At 47.8% G+C, this 24,663-nt stretch overlaps 1 protein-coding gene and 1 long non-coding RNA gene across 2 annotated transcripts in view; one reads left to right on the top strand and one right to left on the bottom strand.

Annotated features, from left to right (window-relative positions):
- The window catches only part of LOC309827572, a 67,373-nt gene extending 57,238 nt beyond the window's left edge, over positions 1–10,135 (top strand). The window contains exon 3 of the long non-coding RNA XR_014297226.1: positions 10,020–10,135. This is a non-coding gene — a long non-coding RNA (uncharacterized lncRNA). The remainder of the gene's footprint in view (positions 1–10,019) is intronic.
- GJA5 (gap junction protein alpha 5) lies at positions 7,626–23,634 on the bottom strand. Its single transcript, XM_082662304.1, has 2 exons — positions 23,521–23,634; positions 7,626–10,740 (listed from the first exon to the last, which is right to left on the bottom strand). Exon 2 carries the CDS (start codon positions 10,706–10,708, stop codon positions 9,632–9,634), a length of 1,077 nt encoding a protein of 358 aa, XP_082518430.1. The 5' UTR covers positions 10,709–10,740; positions 23,521–23,634; the 3' UTR covers positions 7,626–9,631.
- Positions 23,635–24,663: the final 1,029 nt, after the last annotated feature.

Raw genomic sequence — 24,663 nt, 5'->3', positions numbered from 1 at the left:
GACTTTAACTAAAAGAAAACTAAGTTTCTAACAGATCCATCTGAAGACAGGCTGGGCCGTCTTAGAAAATGGCGTAATGATAACTTACATTTATTAAGTAATCATTTGATACTAGGTATTATTTGCTTAATTTATTCTTCACAGCAATCCTATGAGTTAAATACTATTATACTATTTCATAGAGCTCAAAGAGGTTATGTAAGTAGAAATCTGGGCTCTGACCCTGGGTCTGGGAAGCCAGGCCAATTAAACCTAACCATTCGCAGACTTTGCCAATGGAAGTGCCCAGGAGAGGCTGGACGACCGCTGACAGGCAGTGGAGAGAAGGTCACAGCAGCAATCAGGAGGTTGGGCTGAATGGCAGCTCAGCACTGAGGTTCTAGAACCCTTGATTCTCCAGGGTTCAGTTTCCTGGAAAATAAGAGTTAAGTTTGATTGCTAGAGGCCTCTCCCTATTTAAAAATCCTATGATTCTTATGCTAGGGACAGTGAGCAACAGAAAAAAAATGTCAGATGTACTCTGACGTCCTGGGGTTTAGTCGGGAAGACGAGTCATATGCACATGAATCCATCTGCCCATGACCCAGTGCTCTGCTGGGTGGGAAGGGAAAGTCAGCAGGGTGGACAGAAGGTGTTGGAAGGAGTGAGCAGGGGACTTGGAATGGCAGGGTCTAAGTGGGTGCCAGGAAAAGGAAGCAGAAAGAGTGTGCGTTTGAAAAGCCAGAGGTGTTTTCCTTTGAAAGCTTAGCTGCCACCTGAGCAGCTCTCTCCACGCCCTGACAGCCCCCAGCCCCAGCTATCAGAGGGCGCCTTTCACTCTCTACCAGCTGAAGTGCCCTGACGGTCCAAACTCAACACCTCCATGCTCATGGTCTCCTGCCTGAGCCTGACACAGGAGGCCCAGAGAAAGGCCAGCATCGCTTTGGCTGCCTGCCTCTCCCAGAAAGCCCTTTGGGTTAAAGGCTGCTATAAATGTTAAGATAGAGGCCCCGTTGTGTGTGTGTGCGCGTGCATGCACGCACGTGTGTGTATGTGTATGTGTGTAGTAATTTTTTATTTTCCCCAAATCTTGAGACCATTTAAGGGATGGGGAAGAAGAGAGACAAGTTAGTGGCAATGAAGTCCTTGGTTAACTGATGAGGGGAGAATAATTTCTTTCTACACTTTTAACTTCCTTTCCCACTGAAAATTCGAACAAAACTGAGGCGCTGTCATGGTGTGTCAGTGGTGGGCGGGAGGGGGGATGTCCTGGAAAGAGGGACGCAGGGGCACGATAGCCGCAACCAGCTTGGATATTTCCCAGGCAGAAGCTCCAGATCCACGGGGAGGGGAGCTCTTTGGATAAACCACTGTATAATCACACAGTGTCTGTTGGAGCGCAGTCACGTCACACTTTGACGCAGTGGAAGTTTCCATCGGTGCCATTTCACCATGCGCTAGCAGTACAAAGAGAAGGACATGCCCTTTTGGAAACTAGTTTGTAGATTAAGTGAGGCGGCTGAAGACTATGTGGAATTCAGGGAAATAAAAGAGAACAAGTGCAGTTCAACTTGGCAGATGTTTTCTAGCATCTTCTGCCTGCCCAACATTGTCCTAAATGCTGTGAGGTACAGAGTCTTGGAGGTGAAGATCTATCCAGGTGGACAAGACTAACACACAAGAAACTATGAGAATCCCTATAAATGCTGGACTTCAGAATTCTATCAAATGTCAGGATTTGTGACCTACATACCGATACTTGTTCTAGGAGTGAAGTATCGCTACCAACCTTGATGCTCCAGGCTTGGTCTGAATGTTCTACAATTCTGAGTAGAGTGAAAACCACTAGATTTCAAAATGGAATCATTGGTTCAGTCTGGATTCCCCAGGGAGCAGAGCCTGAGGCAGAACTGTTGTGTTTACACTTCATCATGGTGTACAGTTTGGGAGCAAGGAGAGAGAGGCAGGGAAGGAGGCGGAGCCCATAGGAAGATGTGTTCTTGAACCAGGCACTGCTAAGTGGGGTGCTCAATCCAAAGGGCTACACCCTGGAGAAGCCCTAATAACCAGGCCTTGGAACCACCAGGGTAGTGGTAGCAGGGGTAGAGGAAGGGCTTCTGTTTCCCCCTGTTCAGAGGTTTGCCCTGTGTTGCACTGATTATCCCCTACTTCTGGGTGTCCATGTGCCGGCATAGGTGCTGAGCAGATCTCTACTACTGTGTCAATAGGTGCACCCTGGAGGGAGGTCAGATGCTCCTGTGTGCAGCTGGTCCACACCCACGGGCAGCTGGAATAAGAGGCAGGTAAGACTGAGAGGATCTGAAGTGATACATAAAAGTGGTCTAATATACCCATTACCCTCTCCTGGAGTGAATTTTGTTTAATAAATGAATAAATGTTCACAGAGACCTGAAACCTCTTAGTTATCTCTGGCTTCCTTCTCCTACCACCATCCTCACCCCATTCCTCACCAGTCACCAAGTCCCGGTTGAGGCTCTGTCTGTATCCCCTCACTTCACCCCCAGATTAAAGGGAGGCTCACGGATAATCAGCCTCCAGGGTCTTCCCTCCACAGCGTCTTGCTGCCTTAGGCGACCTCAGGAACTGATCACCCCACTCCCCAGATGCCCGAAGAAACTCAATAGCTCCTTACCACCTACAAGGTGAAAGGCACACTTTCAAGAATCCTCCCACCTCTTGCCCTCATCTCCCCCAGTGTTCCCCTCTCAGCTCCTCCCAGCTCCTGGAACATACCACGCTATTTCTTCTCACTAGAAAGTCTTCTTTCTCTATGTAATATTGGGCTGGCCAAAATGTTCGTTCGGGTTTTTCCATACGCTGTTACAGAAAAACCCGAACGAAATTTTTGGCCAGTCCAATAAAACCTGATTCATTTCTCACAGCGCAGTTCAAGCAGCACCTACTCTGTGAAGCTTTCCCCGAGCTTTCCCTCTCCCGAGGTCCCCTCCCTGCTCTGAGAACCACACTGCTGCTTTTCTCGTGCTTACCATACTGAGCTTGTCCCCTGGGCTTTGGCATCATTCTCCTCTCCTACTAGGTCTGAGCATCTGAGGGCAGGCTTCTCTCCTGCTGATATCCTTCTAAACCACCCAAACAGTGCATGGTCCATGGCCCTGACCTGGCGTGGAGCGGACACTGTCCACACCCACCACACTGAGGGTGTGCAGGAGCTCATGGGTGCGCACGGTGCCTTCCACCCTCCCTCTGATGCTCAGCTATTTCCGGAGGCAGACCATCCACTGTCACACGGTCGGTAGCCCAGACCCTGGGGTGGGTGCCTCCTGCTTAATCTTATTCCATTTAAGGGTGGCAGCCAGAGCCCAAAGAAAGAAAAATGTTCCCAGGCATGAGAACTGCGGAAACGAAGAGAGGCAGCTCCTGGCAGCCGCCCCAGGGGAGCACCAAATTTAGACCAAAGGTTGAATATAAATATAATTAAAATTTTTTAATTACAAAAATAGCATGATAATATTAAAATAGTTTAGAAAATAAGGAGAATTAAAGCACCCCCACAGATCCACCATACTGGCAAAACTGCTTTCATTTTTGTTTGTTCCTTTCAGGTCTTTGTTCTTATAAATACCTATTTTACTCATTGTAATCATGGTGTACATACAATTTTGTATCTCGCCTTTTTACTTAAGAATATATGGTAAGCACTTAAGTGAAGCACGTTGTAGACTGAGAGATGAGTGTTTGGAACCCAGCTCTACCGCCTACTAGCTGTGCAGGTTACTGACTCTTTTTCCTTATCTGTAAAGTGGGGTCAGCTGACCTTGTAGGATTATTGTAAGGATGAAATGGTAATTCATGAAATCTCAGCACAGAACCTAGAAAAGAGTTAGCACTTAACAACTACAAGCGTGCTTCATAATTATTATCAAAATATGAGGGTTTTTAAAATGGACTTTTCCCTAGCAAGTCACGCCCCAAACATTTTTTTACATTGGTTTTCGAATGCAGAATTTTACCTCAAACATTTGTAAGCTTAAACCCCTCCAATTTATATTCCCGCTCATTTGAAGAAGAGTCCCAGGAAGGCATAAAGCAATTCCACCCTGCCCTGAACGTCCCCTGTTGGAACAGCAGCTGTCACCTAAGGGGATTTAGCAGTGGTCAGGCTGCAGTGCCCAGGGCGATGCGCTCTCCTGAATGGGTTCTCACATAGCTCTCAGTTGCTCTCTGAGGAAGCCCTTGTTAGCAAGTACGGGTGCCCTTTCACACAAGGGTCTTGAATGGGGGTAATGGAAAAGGTTGAAGGGACAGAGGGGACTTAAACCTTGTGTCCAAGCCATGACTTCCCCAGGGCTGTGCTGGCCTTATGTGTAGGTGAAGGAAGTAGATACCAGCTTGGGGTGATTTCAGAGCAATATTAGGTTCCAGGCCAAAAATCATCTCCCTGCTCACCACCATGCTTGCTGAGGTGCCTGGAAGTCTCACGATTGGTCCTTCCTGTGGTTTAAGGTTTTGAAGGCATCTATTAAATCATGTATATTACTGGCAATGACTTTATCAGCACCTTACTGAGGCTGATAATGGGCGCCCACCTTGTACTCTGTCCAAGACTCTGTCCTGGTGGTCCGCCTAGTAATCCAGCCCCTAGGATGAAGCCCTGCTTTGCCCATGTCAACTGCCTCCTCTGAGTCTGGAGGTTTAGCTCCAAATCCAGATCCAGCGGAAAGATGTCCCCAGCGGGGCCTGCCCGACCAGCGTCTTGCACGGCTGCCGTAGCCTGGCTTCCCTGCGGATGTGCTCCCCCTCCCTCCTCACTTCCCCCTCTCTGTGCACTCGATGTTTTGCTGTTTTGACTCCTCTGATGCCAAGGCTCCTCTGGACCATGCCTTGCTGGCTCCTTCCGAGCCCCTTTGGACACAGTCTTCTGCCTACCAGCCTGGACTCTAGGAAACAGGCCTAGTTTAGAAGGCCCCAAGTATGTTACAGGAATTGATACTGATGGAAATAATAGTTGCAACATCATATAGGGCTTTCTAGAATGTTAACATATGATATTTAGTTGTTTTAATTAAGACCTTTTGTATGTTCCTTTTGCTTCTCTGAGCAAAAAGACTTCTCTGTCCCTTGAGGCTTGGTGTGTTTTGCAACAGTTGGTGCCCAACAGTGTTGTTTTAGGTGCTATCTAGGTGCTGCTTGAATTATGTCTTTCAAAAATGTTGGACCAGATTGAGGTCAGGGACAGCTGGATTCTGCAGTTTCCTGGAAGGAACTTGGGTTCCCCTACCTGGGTTCTTCTCCTGCTCATCAGTAGCTGGCTTCTTCTCAGTTGTCAGATTTCAGCCTCAAATTACCTCCTCAGAAAGGTCTTTCCGCCCATCCTATCTGAAGAAGGTCTCTCCCTCCAACTTTATTAGCTACCCCACCCCCCAGTCTGTTTCTTTCTAGGCGCTTATCACAATTTGTAATTATTTTGTTCATTTACTTGTGTGAGGGAGTCTTCCCCACTAGGCTATAAGCTCCAAAAGGAGGGAACAGTACCTGTTCTATAAAATTGTATTCCTAAAGCCCAACAGAGTGCCACTTCAAAGTAGGTGCTCAATAAATATTTGTTGAATGCAAGTTTTTCTCTTTTCCAATTGAAATGACAAGAAAAAACTATAGACCATACCCATCTGTGCTGACCATCAGGTGACCAATGGGGATAAACTGTCGATCGTGTTCTATTTACGTAGCTGTCATTTGTAAATTTGTTTGTCCAATACATGGACAGTAAGGGCCAAATCATGGACTTAAATGCAGGCGCTTCCAGGACCTACCGGGCACTGGGAAGTGGGCAGCTTATCTTTGGCTCCCCTCTTTAGTCTTGCTGTTTTCTTCATTTCTACTTCATGAAAGCAATCCTTCAAGACACCTGCCAAGTACCTGGTGCCCTTGTTCTTTTGTTTTTCCCTCTGCTATCAAAATCCGCTATTAAGAAGAAATCTGAAAACTCATTCATAGTATGATTCTTCATAGTAGTGTTATTAGCATTAACCACTTAAATACTTCAGCCATAGGAATGAAACACTAGTGGTAGAAATTCTGGTCTTATCTGGCACTGGAGGAAGGAAATTAAGGAAAGGGGCCTGTAGGAGCCTACAACCCAAAGTGTGTTCATTAGATTAGTACTCAGCTTACCTCTTTAGTGGTGAACATTTAGAGAGGGAAAGGAAATAAAATGAGAGTAGATACATGAGGTTGAAATCTTACTCACTATAAAATAAGTCCCTTGGCTTTTGCAGTCGCGGTGTTACACAAACTGTCAAATGTTAATAGCTATGTTTATAAAACCAAGAGATTCTCTACTTCTTTTCTAGGAAGAAAAATGGATCCCAGGTACTTTTTCCAGTTAGACTGCTCAGGCACATTTGGGCTGAGCACCTTACCCTCGGATAGACGCCAGATGTTAGGAACACCCTTGAATCTCAACACTGGTGTCACAAGATGTGTTCTATGACCTCTTTGCTAGCCCTGTTTACATGAGCTTTCTTTTTTTAAAAAATATGTTTTTATTTATTGGCTGCATTGGGTCTTCATTGCGGTGTGTGGGCTTCTCTCTACTTGTGGCACGCGGGCTCAGTAGTTGCGGCACGTGGGCTTAGTTGCCCCGCAGCAAGTGGGATCTTAGTTCCCTGACCAGAGACCAAACTGGAGTCCCCTGCATTGCAAAATGGATTCTTAATCACTGGACCACCAGGGAAGTCCCCGTAAGAGCTTTCCTGCCCTGATAGACAAGACCACTTGGTAGTTCAGATAATACTTCCATTTGTTTTCTTCCCAGCCTTTGTTTCTTCCTCTAGGAAATGGCACCCATTTGCTGGTGAAGGACTGAGTGGTCCCTGGACCCTTTGTTTGGAGCAAGAATCATTTTTGCTCTTCCAGAGAGATGAGATTTCACCCAAAGAAGCCAGTGAGAAGCTGCCCACTGTCAGAGAAACTTCCTGGAACTCAGCTTCCATGTCTGTAAAATGGGGATACCTAGACCTATTTCACAGTGTCATCCTTGAGGTCTCACTTCTCTAAAACCTTAGCCACTCTTTAAGGCTCAGGTCAGGTCTGTCCTCTTCTATGTAGTATTTTCCTATGTATCACTTCCTGGAGCCTTATAGTTCCTAGAATTGATAATCAATGAATTCCTATTTCATTCTATTCTAATTGTTTCCTCTATGTGGTTTAGTTGATCATCTTAGGGAGACTGTGAGCTCCATAAAGGTAAGTTCTGTAACCATCCCTCAGCATCCCAGGTTTTCAAATACTATGTATTCAACATAGCAACAAAAATAATGAAGATAGCAACAATAATAACCATTTAATGACAGACTATTATTTCCCAGGCACTCTGCTGTACTCTTTATAAATAGTATCTCATTTAACAACCTATGAGGTAGATATTACTAGGTTCAGTTTACAGATGAGAAAACCAAGCTTCAGAGATTAAGGAGCTTGCTGGAGTCCAGCTGCAAATCAGCAGCTGGGATTTTCACGCTGGCATGTGTGATTCCAAAGCTCTTCGCAATACTGATCGACTGGTGACTGACTCCAAGTGCTCCCCTCCCCCACCAAGTCTGCCATCCTTCTCTTGTAGTCACAGCATGAAAGGGACACAAAGGAGAGATAAATGTAGGGCCAGACTTTATTAGGACAAAAGACACATATTATTTCCTTTTTCCTTCCTGAAAGCCCCATCATCAGGACTGATCTCACAGAATTTCTAATCCAAGAACACTCATTTCACAAAACAAACACACTTCAGAGATGGAAGGAAAGAGAGTCTTTTTTGCTTTGTTTTGGAGAGAGAGTCTTAATGCCAGTGCCAGAGAATAGATTAAAAGGTGTCCCCTCCAGGAACCTGGGATGACCAGTCATTCTTCCCTAAATGGCATCCCAGTCAGTTTCCTCCACCCCTCTACCCTCATCCTTCTCCCCACCCACCAATAACAACCAAGTATCAGCAGAGGGGCCCAGAGATGGGCAGGTGGGGCAGAGGCTGAAGCCTCCTTCTGAGGCTTCAGCCTCCTCTGTCCCGACCTCTCATGCTTATCTCTTTAGGTTAATGACACTGAAAACAGTGAGACTCAGCCCCTCTGCCAGGCATCTGGAGGAAAGGGCAGGAAGACACAAGTGTCTCTAAGGCATGCTTTCCTTACTTCAGGACTTCCCTCCCTTTCCCCCAGCATATACATACACACACAAACACACACATGCATCTTAAAAAGTAACTGTCTCCCTATAAGTTCCGGCAGCCACTTCTGAGCATCCTCTACCTTCATCCAAAATGGCAACCACCTATTACAGATGGACTGAAGAGAGAAACCTGGCCAGTCCCTGGGAAGGCAGGGCTTTTCTGTAGTCCCCACTGCTTTTTTGGCAGTCTCTTTAGGAGCACTGGGGAGACACAGGCATCTCTGTGCTCTTAAACAAGGGCCCTGCCAAGAGAGCTGGAGATTCCCTTTCTGCTTTCGTGCCCCTGCTAAATCCTCCAGGGAAAGAGAGATATGGGGGCCTCCATAGTTGTCATCACACCTCCTCTTGGCACTCTAAGCTGGCAGTCAGCAAGGGAAGCAAACAGGAGGGAAAAATAGTTTTCCAGTATTTTCTCTCCTTTTTCATTTTTATCTTCACAGCAGAATTATTTTTTTTTTCCCAAGGGGAATCTGAGAAGCACAATGCCCTCTTTGTTTTAATAAGACCTGGGGAAATTCCACTGGCCTCCATGGCTGGTGATCGGGTCAGAATGTGAGAGAGGATGATGGCCTCTTGGGCATTCTGGTCAATAAGGTTTTTAGGGGAGCACTGGATGGACAGCCAAGGGAGGACTGGAAGGGATGGTTTCTGCCATCAGGTTGAACTGTAAAAGAGCTGCAGGTTGATACGTGGTGGCAGGAATGCCAGTGGAGTCAGTGTGCACAGTGACTCCCTAGGAGAGCTTTTCACCCCCCTCCCCGGCCTCGTTGTACACCCTGGCAGAAGGAAAGGCTGCAACATCATCAAGGTGAGACATTTGCCAGAGGTACATACCAAGGCACTTGTAAAGTTGAGGCTGCTGGTCGAGTTCTAAGGGCCTCTTTTTAAGTAAGACTGGGTAGAGGGAGGGGCAGCCAAGGGCATCCCATGGCGACCTGACCACCACCCCAAGGTATGGTCCAAGGAGACAACAGATTCAAGAGCACATATAATGCAAGTTCCTTGATTCATGCTCATTGCTGGCCGGGAACTTTGGGCTCTTCCTTGCAGGAGGAAGGGTGATCGGGTCAACGACGCCAGAGGGGCTTAGAGAATCCATCTGGTGTGCGGCTGGTATGTAGAGAGTCATCCTATCCCCCTGGCTGTCCCTCCCAGGTCAGATTTGCCATGGTCCCCGTCCCCTCCTCTATCCCATTCACTGAGTAATATGAAAGGCTTCACTGAGGATTCTGAGTGGAGGGTGAAGGAGCCTGGGTAGGTAGCCATGTCTCTTACTGCACCCACAAAGACCTGGTCATAGCTTCTGGAAAAAATGAGCAATGCCATTGAGATCCAGGGCCAAAACTGAGTAGAGCAGTGATGAGAATGAGAGAGATGGGGTCAGAAGGGACACACCTTCCCTCTCTGAGCCTCCTTTGTTCCCACCTGGTCCTGGTTCCGCCACACCGGTGGGTCACACTGATAGGTCATCTGACCTGGCCTTGCTGCTGGCCTTGCTGAGACGGCGCTTGTCACCCTGGTAGCCATGGGGGAGGCGGTGACCTGGGGAGCCTTCATTGGGTACCTCAGGCTTCTGGGCATAACGGATATGAATGAAACCCTCCCCAGGAATCTGCTCCTGGCCTCGCACTTGCTCAGTGGCCAGGTTGTCTGTGTTCTGCTGCGAGGCCATCTTGTTACTGAATGGATTGAAGAATTTCCCCCCAGGGCCATTCTCCAGGCACTGATTGAAGTCAGGGGGTGGTGTGCAGCTCTTGACTATGCGGGCAGAGGGACCAGGAAGCTGGCACTCATCCATGCCCTGCTGTGACTTGACAAATCGCTGTCTGATCTTTTTCCAGCCCAGGTGGTAGAGTTCAACAAGGCTGAGGAAAAGGGACAGTCCGGCCACAGCCAGCATAAAGACAATGAAGACATTCTTCTCCGTGGGCCGGGACACATAACAGTTGACAGGATGGGGACAGGGACTCCTGCGGCAGACGTGCAGGGTGTCCAGGAAGATGCCATAGAGGAGGTACTGGCCCACGATGAAGGCCACCTCCACGGTGGTGCGGATCAGGATGCTGCAGACGTAAGTGTTGAGCAGACTGCCCCGGAGCGGAATCTTTCCATTCGCTTCTTCCCAGCAGGACAGCTCTGTCTTCTCGGCCACTGGGTACTCGTAAGAGGCAGCGCCCCGAACCTCTTTGGCCCTCTCGCCCTCCCGTAGCTTCCGCTTCTCCTGCATGCGCACCGTGTGCACGGCGTGGCCCAAGTACACTAGAGAGGGTGTGGAGACGAAGATGACCTGCAGCACCCAATAGCGAATGTGCGAGATGGGGAAGGCTTGGTCATAGCAGACGTTCTCGCAACCAGGCTGAATCGTATCACACTGGAAATCAGCCTGCTCGTCCCCCCAGGAGGACTCGGCAGCCGTGCCCAGCACCAGCATGCGGAATATGAAGAGGACGGTGAGCCAGACCTTACCGATCACCGTGGAATGCTTGTGTGCTTCCTCCAGGAACTCTCCCAGGAAGCTCCAGTCACCCATCTTGGCTCAGCAGAAGACAGACACCAAGACTCCTGCAAATGGGACAGAGAGAAAAACAGAGGGATGCTTTCTGCAAACATCTGGAAGGTCCAATCATGCTCTGTGATTCCACTGACCCATACCAATGCGTTCCTTAAGAGAGTGCAGCTTAGAAGTCAGATTCACCTAAAAAGCTCTCTTCCTCCTCCCCCACCTGCAGCAAAAATGAAAGAGAAGACAAAGTAGTCATGATAGCAAGATTAGAGTATGATTCCCACGTTTTAATGGATCTAGAAATCACCTGAGATGTGTGTTATAATGTGGATTCTGTGCTGTTATCTCCAGAGATTCTACTCCAGGAGGTCTGGGATGGCCCCCAGGAATCTGGATTTGCAGCAGGAAGCCTAGATTATTCTGATGCAGGCAGTGCAAGGACCTCACCCAAGAAACACTGGAGTAGTGGAAAGAGCACAGGACAGGAGCCTGCAAATGTGACTCTGGACATTTACCTCACTGAGTCTGTTTCCTTGTCTGTAAAATGGGAAGAGCTACACCAGAGGACTTGGAGGGGTAAATGAGATGAGGTATGTGATATGCTGAAAATCATAATTCACGTGTTCCATGTGTTTGAGCTGCTGTCAGGTGGAAAATATATATATATATATATATATTTCTGACTCCAGAGGCCAGAACTAGGTGGAAGAGAAAAAGGTGAGGGTGGGAGAGGCAAATTTGGTCCCTTAGGAAGCATTTTCTGTTTCTATTTCTATTTCACTAACCATCAGAGCCATCCAGCATGGGCCAACTCTATCGGGAGGTGGGAAACAAAAACATTCAAAGGTTTCACAGGTTCCCCCAGCTGGTTAGCAGCTGGCAGTGCTGATCTACACGTCACTGCCGTGCAGCCATTCCAGCTGTACAGCTCAGCTTGTCTTTCTGCAGACAGAAGGTTCCCACACACGGACCTGCTCACCCACACATCCAGAATAAACGCCCCAAACCTTTAAGTCCCACACAGAACCTTCCCTCATCAGGTCCTGGCATGCTTCTTCAGCCTCGTTTCCTGCCTATCCCCTTCAGTTGCCTTTGTCGTGTCCAGCATGCCAAGCCCTGGAAGGTTCCCAGATGCTCTCCACTCAACCACCTCCTACATGCTCCCTCACCTCTAGCTGAATCCCATTTACCCTTCAAAACTTAACCCAGTCATTGCTTTCCCAGCCCTCCCTGCTTCCTCAAGCTGAGCATCTTCAGCTCTGTGGTGGCCCTGGGGACACTCAGTCCTCTCCCAGCACTTGCCATCTTGTTTTGTGATCCTCTGCCTGTCTGTGTTCTTCCAATAGGAGCTCCTTGAGAACAGGAATTCTCTTGTCCTCTGTACCATCATCACCCGGCCCAGAGTGGGTACTTAGTGAATCTTAGTTGAGTGAATGAAGGAGGGGGTGGCAGGCACTGGTGTTTTCTACCCGGTGGCAAACCAATCCCCTGTTCCTTGCTGTGTCCCATAAGCAGGGTGAGAAGGCCAGCTATCACTTTCTCAGCCTCCACTGCAGTTAGTTCTGGTCTGTGAGGTGTGGGGAGAGTCTGATGTGGAAGGATTGCTCTAGAAAATGTTTTACCATCCCCAGTAAATAGAGCCTCACTTGAAGTCCTCTTCACCCCCACGACTTCCTGCCTGTGGACAGTTTGTGTGAGTCAAGATGCCTGAAGCTTCCCAGAGAATCTCAGAAATGCCAACCAGTGCCCTGAGACGTCTGAATCAACTCTTGAACCTTCTACCTCCAGAATTCTTACCTGATGAACAATAAATGTCCTTATGGCTTAAGCCTTTAATCAACCAGTCCTAATCAACAGAATGACCCAAAAAAAAGCGGGGTGGGGGGTGGGAATTGAAGGTAAATATTCTCTTCTTGGAATCTTAAAACCTCTGATAACGATGGGACCTTAGAGGTTGTCAAGTTCAAACTTTAACCTTCACATCTTTGCTGCCAGTGTGCCCCTGATTCCTATCCTGTCCCAGTTCCTATCCTTATGCATATGAGGAGGGACAGGGCGAGGTTCCATATTTCACGGTCCAGGCTTTGGCTTCTGAGTTGATACCTTGACAGAGACCAGCCTCCCGGCTCTGTCTTCTCCCAGCCCTCCACTCCCCAACCCTGAGAGTACACAGCGTCCCGGGGAATGAGAGAGTCCATGAGTAAGCGGAAAGGGCCTTATCTCTGTTCCCTTCCATATCAAAGACCCTTCCAAGTCTTGAGCCCTTTCCTCTGGTTTGTGATCAGACATTTGCCCTTTTCGTCACATGATGAAGGGCCCCCTCCATCGCCTCCAAAAGTGGAAAATTGTGGCGCGTTAGTCCAAAAGGAAAATGACTGATTAGATAAGAGTCTGAATGGTCTGTGATCCCTTCTGGGCACGTGTGCAGTGTTCAGCACCTTCAGGGTCATCAGCACGCATGTGAAGGCCAGGATGTGGCGAGTGTCAGAGAGAAGGGAGGGAGAGAAGGGGAGAGAGGAGGAGCAAAAAGAGGGAAAAGACAAGGGGGAGTTGGAAATGGGAGAAAAGAGATCCTGTAACCATTAAGGGAAGTTAATTTGGGGGTTAGCTAAATGGAGTTCAAATCCCTGTGAATATCTGCTGAGCTTGGGGAAGTTACTGGATCTGTGTCTCAACCTCCTCACCTGTGAAATGGATATACTATCATTTAGCTCATAGAGTATTATGAGGCGATAGGTAAAAAGCACTTAGCACAGTGCTCAGAATATAAGAACTGAATAAAAGGCAGCCATGACTAGCAAGGAAAGTGGTGGGGCAGGACAAGAATAGGAGAAAGTGGAAGGTAGAGAGATGTGCATTACCAAGCAGAGAGAAACAGATGGAAGAGAAGAAGGGGAGAAAGCCAGAAGGAAAGAGAAATGGCAATCAAAAAGAAAGAAAGAGAGAAACAAATGTTATATTCTTCCAGGATTTGGGGCAAGTTTTCCAAACTCTCCTCAACTTCTGAAGATTTTCCCCTTGATCTTCTGACTCTGTCACTCATTCCTTGCAAGTCCCCAAGGAAATATATAAATAGTTCAAGGCAAAGAATGTGATGCTTTGGTCTAGTCTGCCAAGAGGTTTGCCTGCTGACTGCCTCACTTGTAGTCCAAGGAGTCCCACCTGGAAGAAGTAAAACACAGGTACAAGAAAGGAACATCGCAGAATATCAGAAAGACAGTCTTAGGATGCCTCATTGGGAGAGAACAAGAGAAACTAACCAGCTGGGGAGGTGTGGGCTAGGGCAGACCCCGTGGGCCCTGGCAGCAGTATATAGGGTGAAAAACCTCTCGTTTGCGACATCCTGGATGACTCAAACAAGGTCAGAGAAACTTAACATTGCTATCATGTACCAGCTGCTCAGCTTATAATATGAAAGGTCCCCGGCTGAAGTCAGTTTCCCAACACCTCTGGGTCCCTTTGGACCCCCGACAAACTCAGCCAAAGAAACTTGTAGATTAGACACTCATTGAGTTTTCTGGGTGTACAGCACATAAAACGTTTTGTAGATTATTATCCATTTCTTGGCAGGAAGTGTGTTAGGACGGGCAAAGGCAGCCGCCCATGCCATGAATAAATTCTGTCAAATAAAAATGGTAGTATACCCCACTGCTTTATCTGTGACCTTCACTGGCTTCCTACTGCTTATAAAGTCCAAACGATTTAACTTGCACTTGAGACCCTCCACGGCACAGCCTCATCCATTCTATTTCTGCTGTTCCCCTCACATACTCAGTACTTAAGCTACACAACTCCCCACACGTGTATTCACGGCCCACAGTTTCTCACCTCTTTATCTTGGCTCCCCATGTTGCCTCTGCCTATGATGTCCTTCCCTTTCGTTCATTCATTTAATAAGTTTGTTGAGTGGTTACCAGTTACCAGGTATCATGCAGTGATGATGGCACTGAAGATGCAACAGTTAAAAAGACAAGCAAGGAGTCCCTGCCTTTACTGAGCTTAACTGCCTTTATTTCCCTTAATTAAGGAGAGAGAACAAACACATAATTGCAATAAAGCACGATGTGTGTTGACATTAGGGAGACACAGGGGGCTATGGGAATGTAAGGCGGGTTGACTCTGGTTCAGGGTGGGGCCTGGACCCTCCATAGAGCCCTGGGTAATTGAATTCTACAGCCCTTTGCAACTGATGCAAGTTCTGAAGTCCCCAAGGCAAAGAGAGATGTTCCCTAGAACCTGGACAAGAACATCCCAACTCTGAAAGTTCTTTACTCCAAGACCTTCCACATCCTCTTTTACTGTGTCATGTCCTGGGACAAAGCAAAAATTTTGGAGAAGTCATTAGGGAACGTCTTTGGTAATAGTAACATTACACCTGGAGAAGAGGGAAAGGGCCAGAGGAAGGTATTTGTGCATAGTGAGCATGAATCATTTTGTTCCTTTACTTCATGTATTATATGGCTAGAAATAAAATTCAGGGTCTACGTTCCCAGTCTGGTGCTCCTCCATGTGGGCACTGTTGCCGCCCTAGGCAGCCACTGTTGTTAAAGACAACCAATTTAGAGCAACCCAAATTAACATGAACTCAGAGCCAGCACCTCTTCTACTGACCCCACAGATCTAGGTGGAAATGGAGACGTCTTTGCAAATTGCTCTCGTCCCTCTTGGATGACTCTCGAACTCTGAAGATGCTAAATTACCATGCAGCAGGCAGGATACGTTCCCACACTGGGTTATATGCTGCCTTACACTTGTTCTCCAAAAGCTTCTTGTCTAACAGCCAACCCGCAAGTATTTTTTCTGAGTCCCTACTATGTGTCTACTACCGTTCTGGGTACTGAAATAATACCTCACAGGTCCCAGGCCTGGCAAATACTAGGCACGCAGTGATATCTGTTAGATTAATAAACAGATCAGGCATGACTCCTGCCCTCAAGGATTTAACGGCTTTTTCCCTTAGATGGGTAGTAGAATTCTCAAAGTCAAAAGCCTGTCTTCTGCTTTGTATTCTTATTGCATTAGGCTTTCTCATTAGGTGCATAATAAATGCTTTCTTAATAATTGAAAAAAAATGTTTGGTCTGGCAGTAAGATTGCATTACCTCTGACAAAGCCCCCAAATGGGGTGCGGACATAAGGCACTGCACTCGGTAGTCACCCCGCTCGTTGCAGTCCTTTAGTAGTGGCTGCAGCATAAGCTAGGCAGGCTGCAGGTGACAGGTGCGACACCCAGCACACAGCTGAAACTGCACCCCCGACTCTCCTGCTCAAGAAGACATGTTGCAAGTGAGCAAGAATCTACCATGGGGATGCCTTGAAAATTCTCTTCCTTCTGTTGATTCTAGTTCTGTCCTCTGAAACCAAATATAACAGCCCTTACGATTTGACAGCAATTTCTGTGGCCCCCCAAGTCAGCAGCTGGGCCTTGGGTTAAATGGTAAAACCATTGGGATTTCACACACCTAAGGAGAATTATTTGCTCTGCTGTGTATTATCTCTCCAACTCAACCCTGAGTCTTTGAAGACAAGCCCCGTAACTGTTCATCACTGGATCCTCCCCCGAATCACCTTACCCTCTCTTCCCCCTTATTGCTTAATATCTTGCCCTGCACCTGACAGGTCGATTCATGTACATTTTGGGGGGGATCTTCCTGGACCGGGGCACGAACCCGTGTCCCCTGCATCGGCAGGCGGACTCTCAACCACTGCTCCACCAGCGAAGCCCTCGTGTACTTTTTAGAAACAACAGTGGATGAATGACAGCATTCAGGTCACTCAAAACACCTAATGCCACTAGAGGCACCTCCCTGGGAAGCTGGCCCTAGGGACATCTGCACAATGACTATGGTGACTGGGACACCAGGGAGAGAAAAGCCACTGAGCCGTCCTTCTGCCCATGAGAGAGTCCTCCACTTGGCTCAGCAGGACTGAACATGTCTAGAGCAGAGACTTGGTCACCATGGACTATTCTTTCTCTGCCTCCCCCACTTCACTGGGAAACTCACCCAAGTTTGTCAACATTAGATTTTAAGACCACGCTGCAGAGGCTGAGTCTTAATTCTGGACAATGACACATGTACTGGATAGTATCTAACAGACCTCTGGTTCTCAATAAAGATTGTTATTCACAGTAATAGTAACAATCCCCTGGGCTCGTGCTCTAATTCCTCTCACCATACAGTGGAATGCGGCAAGGGCAGGGTTGACTTGCTTCCCAATGACGAGAATTCTGTTGTAAAAAGACCCAAAGGGCCTCACTCAAAGGATGCCTTAGACATGGTATCATGTCAGTGCAGCTCGGTTCAGAAAGTGCTTGTGCGCCCCAATGCTACACCAGACATCAAAGGTGGCTTTATAAAGTGAAGTGCCAACTATAACCATCATCTTGGAACTCTTTTGGAGCTTATTCACTAATGTACATTTTTCTAATCTTCCCTCACCCCAGTAGTTTCTCCCTAAGATGGATATGTAGGGAGGATTACATGAGAGAGTGGTCTTGGTCCTCAGCTACCTCATCAATCTTTATTATCCTTCGAGATTCTCAGCTTCATTTGCTAGTTTACCCAGAGTTACACAAAAAGAGAATTTGAATCTAGGTGATAATAACAATAATTATAAGAAAACCTAACACTCATTGAGACCCTTCTATGTGCCAGACACTCTGCAAGTTTCTTGATATATATGTATTCTCATTTGATTCTCACAGTAATTGGAGGAACTAGGGACTGGCCCCGTCCCCTTCTTACAAGGCTCAGAGAGGGTGTTTTGAGCAAAATCACTTGAGGATGACTTGCTAGTAAGCGGTGAAGTTGTCACCAAAGCCAGCTGTTGTCTCTTCTGACAGTGATGCCCCTGCCTTAAGAACTGTATTAGATTCTGTCTAACTCACCTTAAGTTCCTTTCTTTGAAGAGCCTTACTCATCGAAGGCTGGCCTCTGTGACACAAGATAACTGCCACAGGGCTATTTGTGAGATAACTATTAGAACACAGAGTTGATTTGTGCAGGGTTCAGGGTAACTCTTACATTTAGAATTCTCATTCTTTTCCTGATTTAGGTTTGGGGTAGCTACTTCAACCAGATAGATGTATGATATACCTACAGCTACCGAGTTGGGCAGTGTGGGCAACTTTCTCAGAATGAGAAGTCCAGAGGGGGCCTGCACCCCTGAACCTTGACCACTAGAGAGGGGAGAGGGAGCTAGAGATGAGAGAGAGGGAAAAAGAGACAGATGGAGGAGATTAACTATCACTTTAGTCTTCCTGCTACTCCAGCCAAGGGCAGATAATTAACTCCTCTTTAAATTTAATTATTTGATTATGGTAAGGACAGAGTGGTCCACTCAGAGATCCTGCCGGCCGACAGTTGTTTCAAAGCCAAGGAGGTAGAAGGGAGCAGGCAAAGTAGAGAAAGAGAATTATGCGAGGATAAGTAATTTTCTTCTTAAAAAGTTAGGAGAAGACATATGTACAAGGAATGGATGGGAGGGGCTGGCAAATGGAGATAGTCAATGACAATGAACTATCAGGAGGTCTTTATTAATTACCGGAAGGGGTTGATTAATACCTATGCAGTTATTAATGAAAATTATATTGACGAAATGCTTTATTATTTCCAACATCTTGTCATTGATTCATAGTACAGTAGAGCTAAAAAGGATCTAGGGATCAAGCGAACTCAACCCTTTATTTCTATACAAGATGAAGACAAAGGTCCGGGGAAGTTAAGTAATCATGATAACAGATATCACTAAGTTGAGTGCTTTCCATGTGTGAAGCATTTTATAACTATACTTTATAGTTATATATATATTATATAACTATATATAGTTATTATATATAGTATTATATAACTATACTAACTATACTAACTCTTACATGACATTAACATTACTTTCTAACCATTACTTCAGCCCTGCTAGGAAAGCAGTATTATTCCATTTTACAGCCAAGAAAACTGAGACTCAGAATTTAAGTAACTTGTACAGAGTCACACAAGTAGCAAATGCTGCATCAGGGCCTTGAACCTGGTCTGCCTGGCTCCTGCCTTTCTCTCTGTGTCTCTCTTTTTTTTTTTAACATCTTTATTGGGGTATAATTGCTTTACAATGGTGTGTTAGTTTCTGCTTTATAACAAAGTGAATCAGCTATACATATGTTCCCATATCTCTTCCCTCTTGCGTCTCCCTCCCTCCCACCCTCCCTATCCCACCCCTCAAGGCGGTCACAAAGCACGAGCTGATCTCCCTGTGCTATGCGGCTGCTTCCCACTAGCTATCTACCTTACGTTTGGTAGTGTATATATGTCCATGCCTCTCTCTCGCTTTGTCACAGCTCACCCTGTGTCTCTTAAAGGGAAAGAAAAGCAAAGAGGCCCTAGGACTGATAGGACTGACAGCTGGTGACAAACCTGTGACCAGAGCTCCAGTGTCTTAACCCCCCGAGCAGATCTTTTCCCGTAAGAGGCCCAGGGTTTTTCCTTTCAGCCTCTGGTTTGTGGATTGGCCGTCCCTTGCATATGCTGTTCCTAGAATTGATGGTCACGTGGAGGCCTTCAGCCCAGAGTGGTCAGGATTCCCAGACTCTGCAGCATCTGCCACCCTTTGGCCAGAATTCACATATAGAAAGTTATTTCCTTTTTTAGCCAGTAAGTGTTCTTGGCTGCGGCCGTGTCGACTGCCGGGCTCTTGGCTGGCCGGACAGCAGGCTCTGGTGTTCCCCTGATGTCAGATCGTAACAAGAGCAACGGGAACAGAAAGAGTTAGGTGGTGGGACTCGTGGTTCCCAGGAAGAGTGGGAATCGAACCTTGCTTCCATCACCCTCTAGTTGTGTGACCTCAGGCAAGTAACATAACCTCTCAGTTTCCTCTACATCTGAAAAAAGGGGAATGTTTCCTCATGGGGATTGAACAATGTGTGAGTAAGTGGAAACATCTAGAACAGTAATTGGCACATAGTAGACACTCAATAATGTTAGTTCCTTGTTTTCTTTTCTGCCATTTCCAGTAAAAACTCTCAAACATGACCCAACTAGTCAGCTTGATGCAGCATTTGACATGCAGCAGCCCGGTTAGAGGGACACAGCAAGGACGCCCTGTGTGCCACCAAGTGGGGGAGGGTGACTATCAGAGGTGGGAAAAACATGGGCAACGGGAAGGATATTAATTTAACTCTAAATCAGTTATTTCACTAGGTGGAAAGAAGAGAGGTGGGGTGGAGAGGAAGGGAGGCGTAGAATCCCACTCCAATCAGGTCCCTTGTGTTCTCGTAATTGGTCGAGCCTGCCCCTGAACTTTTCTTTAACTCGAGCTTTGGGGCCTAGAGATGGACTCCACATGAGTCCATATTATAAAATATGTGCTTCATATAATTCCCTCCTTCTGAGGAGCTGCAGCACTTTGGAATCTGATCACCAATCCAAAGGCATGTCCACATTGTGTGTAGGCTTGAAGCTGGCTCAGTTCTACTTGAAAGAGAAATAGGAGGTTGTCTACTCTGTGATCTGAGGAGAAGAGGCATCCTGACCCCTAAACACACCTGTCCTCTCCTGAATCATGAAGATGCCAGGTTGGATTAAGATTCTCTAAGTCCTCTATGGACAAAAGAGCCTCAGAAGAGAGGCTCTTTCTGGTTCCAGCTATTTCTTTGTGACTCTAGTCAAGACATTCCCCCTCCCTGAGCCTGAGTTCACTCATGGGTAAAACTAAGTGGTTGAGCTGGATGGTTGCTAAGGCCTTTCCAGCTCTAAGTTAGAACATCTGGGGAACATTTGCGACTCGCCCAGTTGCGATGGTGTGGCAAATTAGTGGCAAAGTGGCAAAGCCAAGAGGCGAATCTAGATATTCTGACTCCCAACTTAGAGGTCAGCAAAAGTCGACCCAGAAAAAAAATCTGTGGTCATAAAAACCAAGCAGTACCTTCTCAGAATTTCATGTCATGGTGAGCCTTCACTGTGGAAAGGCCTTTGCATCAAATGAGTCTCAATTCAAAGAGACTTGGACTGAGCACCAGGTGACCTGGATTCCACTCTATTGTTCTGTTGTTCATTGAGCATTTACTATGGGGTAGCCATTTAAAATACATTATTTTATTTAATCTTCATAAAACCTTACAAGGAAATTATTTATTATTAACCTCTTTGACAGATGAAGAAACTGAGGATCAGAGACATTAAATAATTTTCCCAAGGTTTACACAGCTGAAATTTTAACCCAAATGTGATTCCAAATGCCTAGGCCCTTCCTTCTGCCTTACCCCTGAATCAGATAAACTCTAAGATGCCTCTGTGTTATTTCAATACCTCTGATTCTGAGACCTCCTGACTCCCTTTCCTTACGAAGGTGAGTGGATTATTGAAGGCTGAATTTTTCTTCCCCATGAGTTGCTAAAATGTCAGAAACAATTGATTCACGAAGTGGCATAAAGCGGTCATTTGCCAGGAGCCAGCAGCTTCTGACTGTAGAAAGGAAGTCACCTTCCTTCCTAGGAGAACTGAAGCTTTCCCGAGAAAGTGGGCATCTCTCCCCTTCAGTCAGTTCAATCCTGGAGCCCAGAGTGGAGCCAGTTCATACAGAGAGTTGCTGGACTCCCCGGTGGGGGAGTTCTTTCCTGGGACGGAAGGCAGAGCCTGGGCCTTGGATCTCCCTGGCCCTAAGGACTGCAGGTCTTCTAGTTCCTGTCCTGATCGATCCACACAGACAGGCTCCCTGCCCTGTGTTAACTGGCTGGGCCCAGAGCGGGGATCAGTCAGGACCCAAGAGGCCAGGTTGCCCTGCGGTAGCCCGGCTGGCTGCGAGAGCCCAGGACCCTCCACGGCATGTGCCCCCCACCAGCCGGCGGAGATGAGCAGGAGCAGGTGGGCAGGTGGTGTCACTGCCAGGAAGCAGGATTACAGAGATGCTTCCATGCAGGAAGCAGGGAGGTTTGGGGAGAAATGGAGGCTCAGAAAACACAGCCAAGGACGGAAGGCAGAAGAGCCCTAGGTATGCGTGAACAGAGCGGGATGTTCTCCCAACTCAAATGGCCCTGACTCACTGTGTCGTCTTCAACAAGTCACTTGCCTTTTCTAGGCCTTGTTTTCCTTATTTGTCAAAGAAGATGTTGACTGGCAATCTAGGAGACCTCTTCTGGTTCTAATGGCCTAGGACTTTAGACCAGTACCTGGCAGGGGGACAGGAGTGAGGCAGTTAGGAGACAAGAACAATAACCAGTCTCAACAGCCCAGCAAGAACATCTCTGGGGTTCCAAGCCAGCGGCCAAGCTGGGCAACACAGTTGTGTTACTGCCGTGGCTCTCTGAACTTCACGCGTCTCGGGGAGGGGATGCCCTGAGGGTGCCGGTTTAGAAGCCAGGAAACACACGTCCCGGTACTGCCTGCCATATGCCCAGTGGTCACTGGAGCTGCTCTACAGCTGCTGAGTGAGGAAAAGGCTTGGAGGATCAGCGAGGGGAGAAGGCTCCGGACAGCAATGCCACCGCGGGGAACCTGGCCACAGGGTGGAGAGAGCTGTCCCACGAGAACAGGGTCTGGGCTGGGCTGTGACTCCAGGGTTAGTGGGTGAAAGAGATGGCGACCACTTGGCCTGATGATGTGAAAGTTAAGCTAGGATGCTTCTAAAGACCAGCTTGTGTCCCCAGCCGTGAAGCCACCACCCCAGGCAGATGGGGGTGGCCTTGGTCTCTTCTGTGTTCAGTGTCACTGGCTTCCACCCCGGCCTCCTGACCCCCTGCCCAGCGCTCCCCACACTGCCCTTCCTTCTCTTAGGCCAGTCGGGCCCGCTGTGCCAGAGCTGTGCTCAGGAGACAGCCCAGTGAGATGCTGACGGGTCAGAACCAAGAACTCTTCCATTATGACAGGATACTGAGAGAGGGGGGACGAAGGAAAAGGTGAACAAAGGCACAGTAAGGATGTAAACTCCTGTGTCAGCCTCCCCTTTTGTAGTGGTTCTGAGGTGCATTTGAGCTAAGGAATCTCAGCCTTGGACAGTGTTACTGCTGAAGGGAACCAGAGGGATCCTGCTACTTCAAACCTTTCATTTTACAGATGAGGAAACTGAGGCCCAGAAGGGGGAACTGTCTGGCCCAAGGTCACACAGCCCCTCAGTGCACCAGAGCCCAGGTCTCTTGGGCCCTGAGTCCAGGCTCCTTTACCACATGCTCGGAAGGGAGATCAAGGGGCTGTCAGGAACCTTCCTGCCCTGCGCCCAGGAGGAAAGGAGACCTTGCGGTGGGCACCTCTCCCCGGCTTCCTCTCCGGATCTCACCAGCCTCTTTCCTCCAACAGCAAGTGACCAGATTGCTCACAATGGACAGCGGGGACATGATACTCCATAGGAAACTAAGCAGGGAATATTTTTAAACCATCCAACATGCCCTAGGGGGGAAAAATCAAAACACTTTCCTAGATGCTGTGGAAAGCATTTCAAAAAGAATTCCAGGCCTAGAGGAAGCATGGTAAAACAGCGATGGCTTGGGTTTTTAAAGGGCCAATGCCAATCTTCACAAAAGTGCCTGGAAATGACCTGGTGTCCTGCTTGTAAGATGCCCCTGGAGCACGGCGCATCTGTGAGAGGTAGATGGACGGCAAAGGCCCTCCGCTTGCATTTCTACAGCTCCTTCTAAATTGAGTAAGTGATTTATCGGCTGCTTCATAAGCTGTTCTCTTTAATATACCCAAAGCTCACCATCACAGGGACTGCTGAGAGGGGCAGGGAGGAAACCCACAGGTGCAGAGACAGAGTTTTGCTGTGATCCAGCAACAAAGCTGGAGATTCAAGGCTCTCTCTCTGCCTCTCTCCCATCAACTGGTAGTTTTATCTCTTAAAATTCAAGTTTCCCCTTACCTTCCTCTTTTCCTCCTGTCTGGAATTCCAGTTGGCTTCTTGGTTCTCTGGCCGCCTCTCCCCCGCTGCCCACTCTTCCTTGCTCTCCAGCCTGTCGGTCGTTCCTCTCCCACCCTCTTTTTAATCGCTATCTGTCACCCTCCCTCCGCCCACTTCTTCCTACTCTTTCTCTCTCCTCCCCCTTCCCCCTCGAGATCCCTCCCTCCCCTCTCTCTCTTGTGCTCCTAGAATCTTTGCTCATTTAATGAGTTTTCTCCCGTCTACCTCCTTGCAGCCTCTCCTCGCCGCGTTCTCCCCAGAAGGAGACTGAGTCCTCCTCTCCCCCCCCCCCCCGCCCTGCCCCTGTCACCGTCACCACAGTCCTCGCGCTGGCCCCCTCTCCCTCCGGCTGGTGGTGCGCTGCCTCTCTAGTCTTTGCCTGCTCAACCTCTGCCGGTCCACTTTCCTGGGGCGTCAGCGGGAAAGCTGGCACTACCCTGGAGATCCCTTTTCCCCATCCTTTTCCTGTCATCAGAAAAAAAGAGTGCTCATTCCCAGAGCGGGTCTTTTGGGAAACCTCTACTATGCCCACACGAGTGAGCTGAGATTCACAAGTCACAAGCACCCACACCCAGAACAGACATCAGAGGTAACCTGAAAGCTCAAAGGGGCAGGGAGAGGGCATCTCCTCTGGCCAGGACTCCTTTCTCCTTCTCCTCTAATGAAAAGAGAGTGCTTTCTATGTGGCAGGCACTGGGCTAGGGGTGAGAGGGATATGGATATAGATCTAGATATAATATTTTTATTTCACTTCATCATTCCGATGTCCAGTTCTCAAGGTAGACAGTTCTACATTTCACATTTGAGGAAACTGAGGTTCAGAGAAATCATGATCATGGTAACCCAGTTAGTAAATGGGAGAGTCCGGATTAGAAGTTTTAGCCAATGCCAAAAGTCACCTCTTTGCTCTTTCCACAAAAGCACACAGGCCTCCCAGCTGGAACTGAGCTGACGGAAGTAAGCCTGTCTCTTATTAAATCACATGTCACAGGTGGGCAAATTTGGAAACCGTGAGGCATCTGTACCCTCAAGCTCCCCTCATTCTCAACTACTTTCCTCAACTCCTCAACTTACATGCTTAGCCACGGACCCAGTTGGACCGTG

The sequence above is a fragment of the Grampus griseus genome (genome assembly GCF_964374135.1).
Source record: "Grampus griseus genome assembly, chromosome: 1".
NCBI classification, from domain to species: Eukaryota; Metazoa; Chordata; class Mammalia; order Artiodactyla; family Delphinidae; genus Grampus; species Grampus griseus.
Note: the sequence above shows the minus strand (reverse complement) of the source record. Positions and strands in the feature narration are given on the sequence as shown.

Excerpts from the sequence above, each read along its gene's own strand:
- GJA5 (XM_082662304.1), bottom strand. The coding sequence starts at position 10,708 with ATGGGTGACTGGAGCTTCCTGGGAGAGTTCCTGGAGGAAGCACACAAG.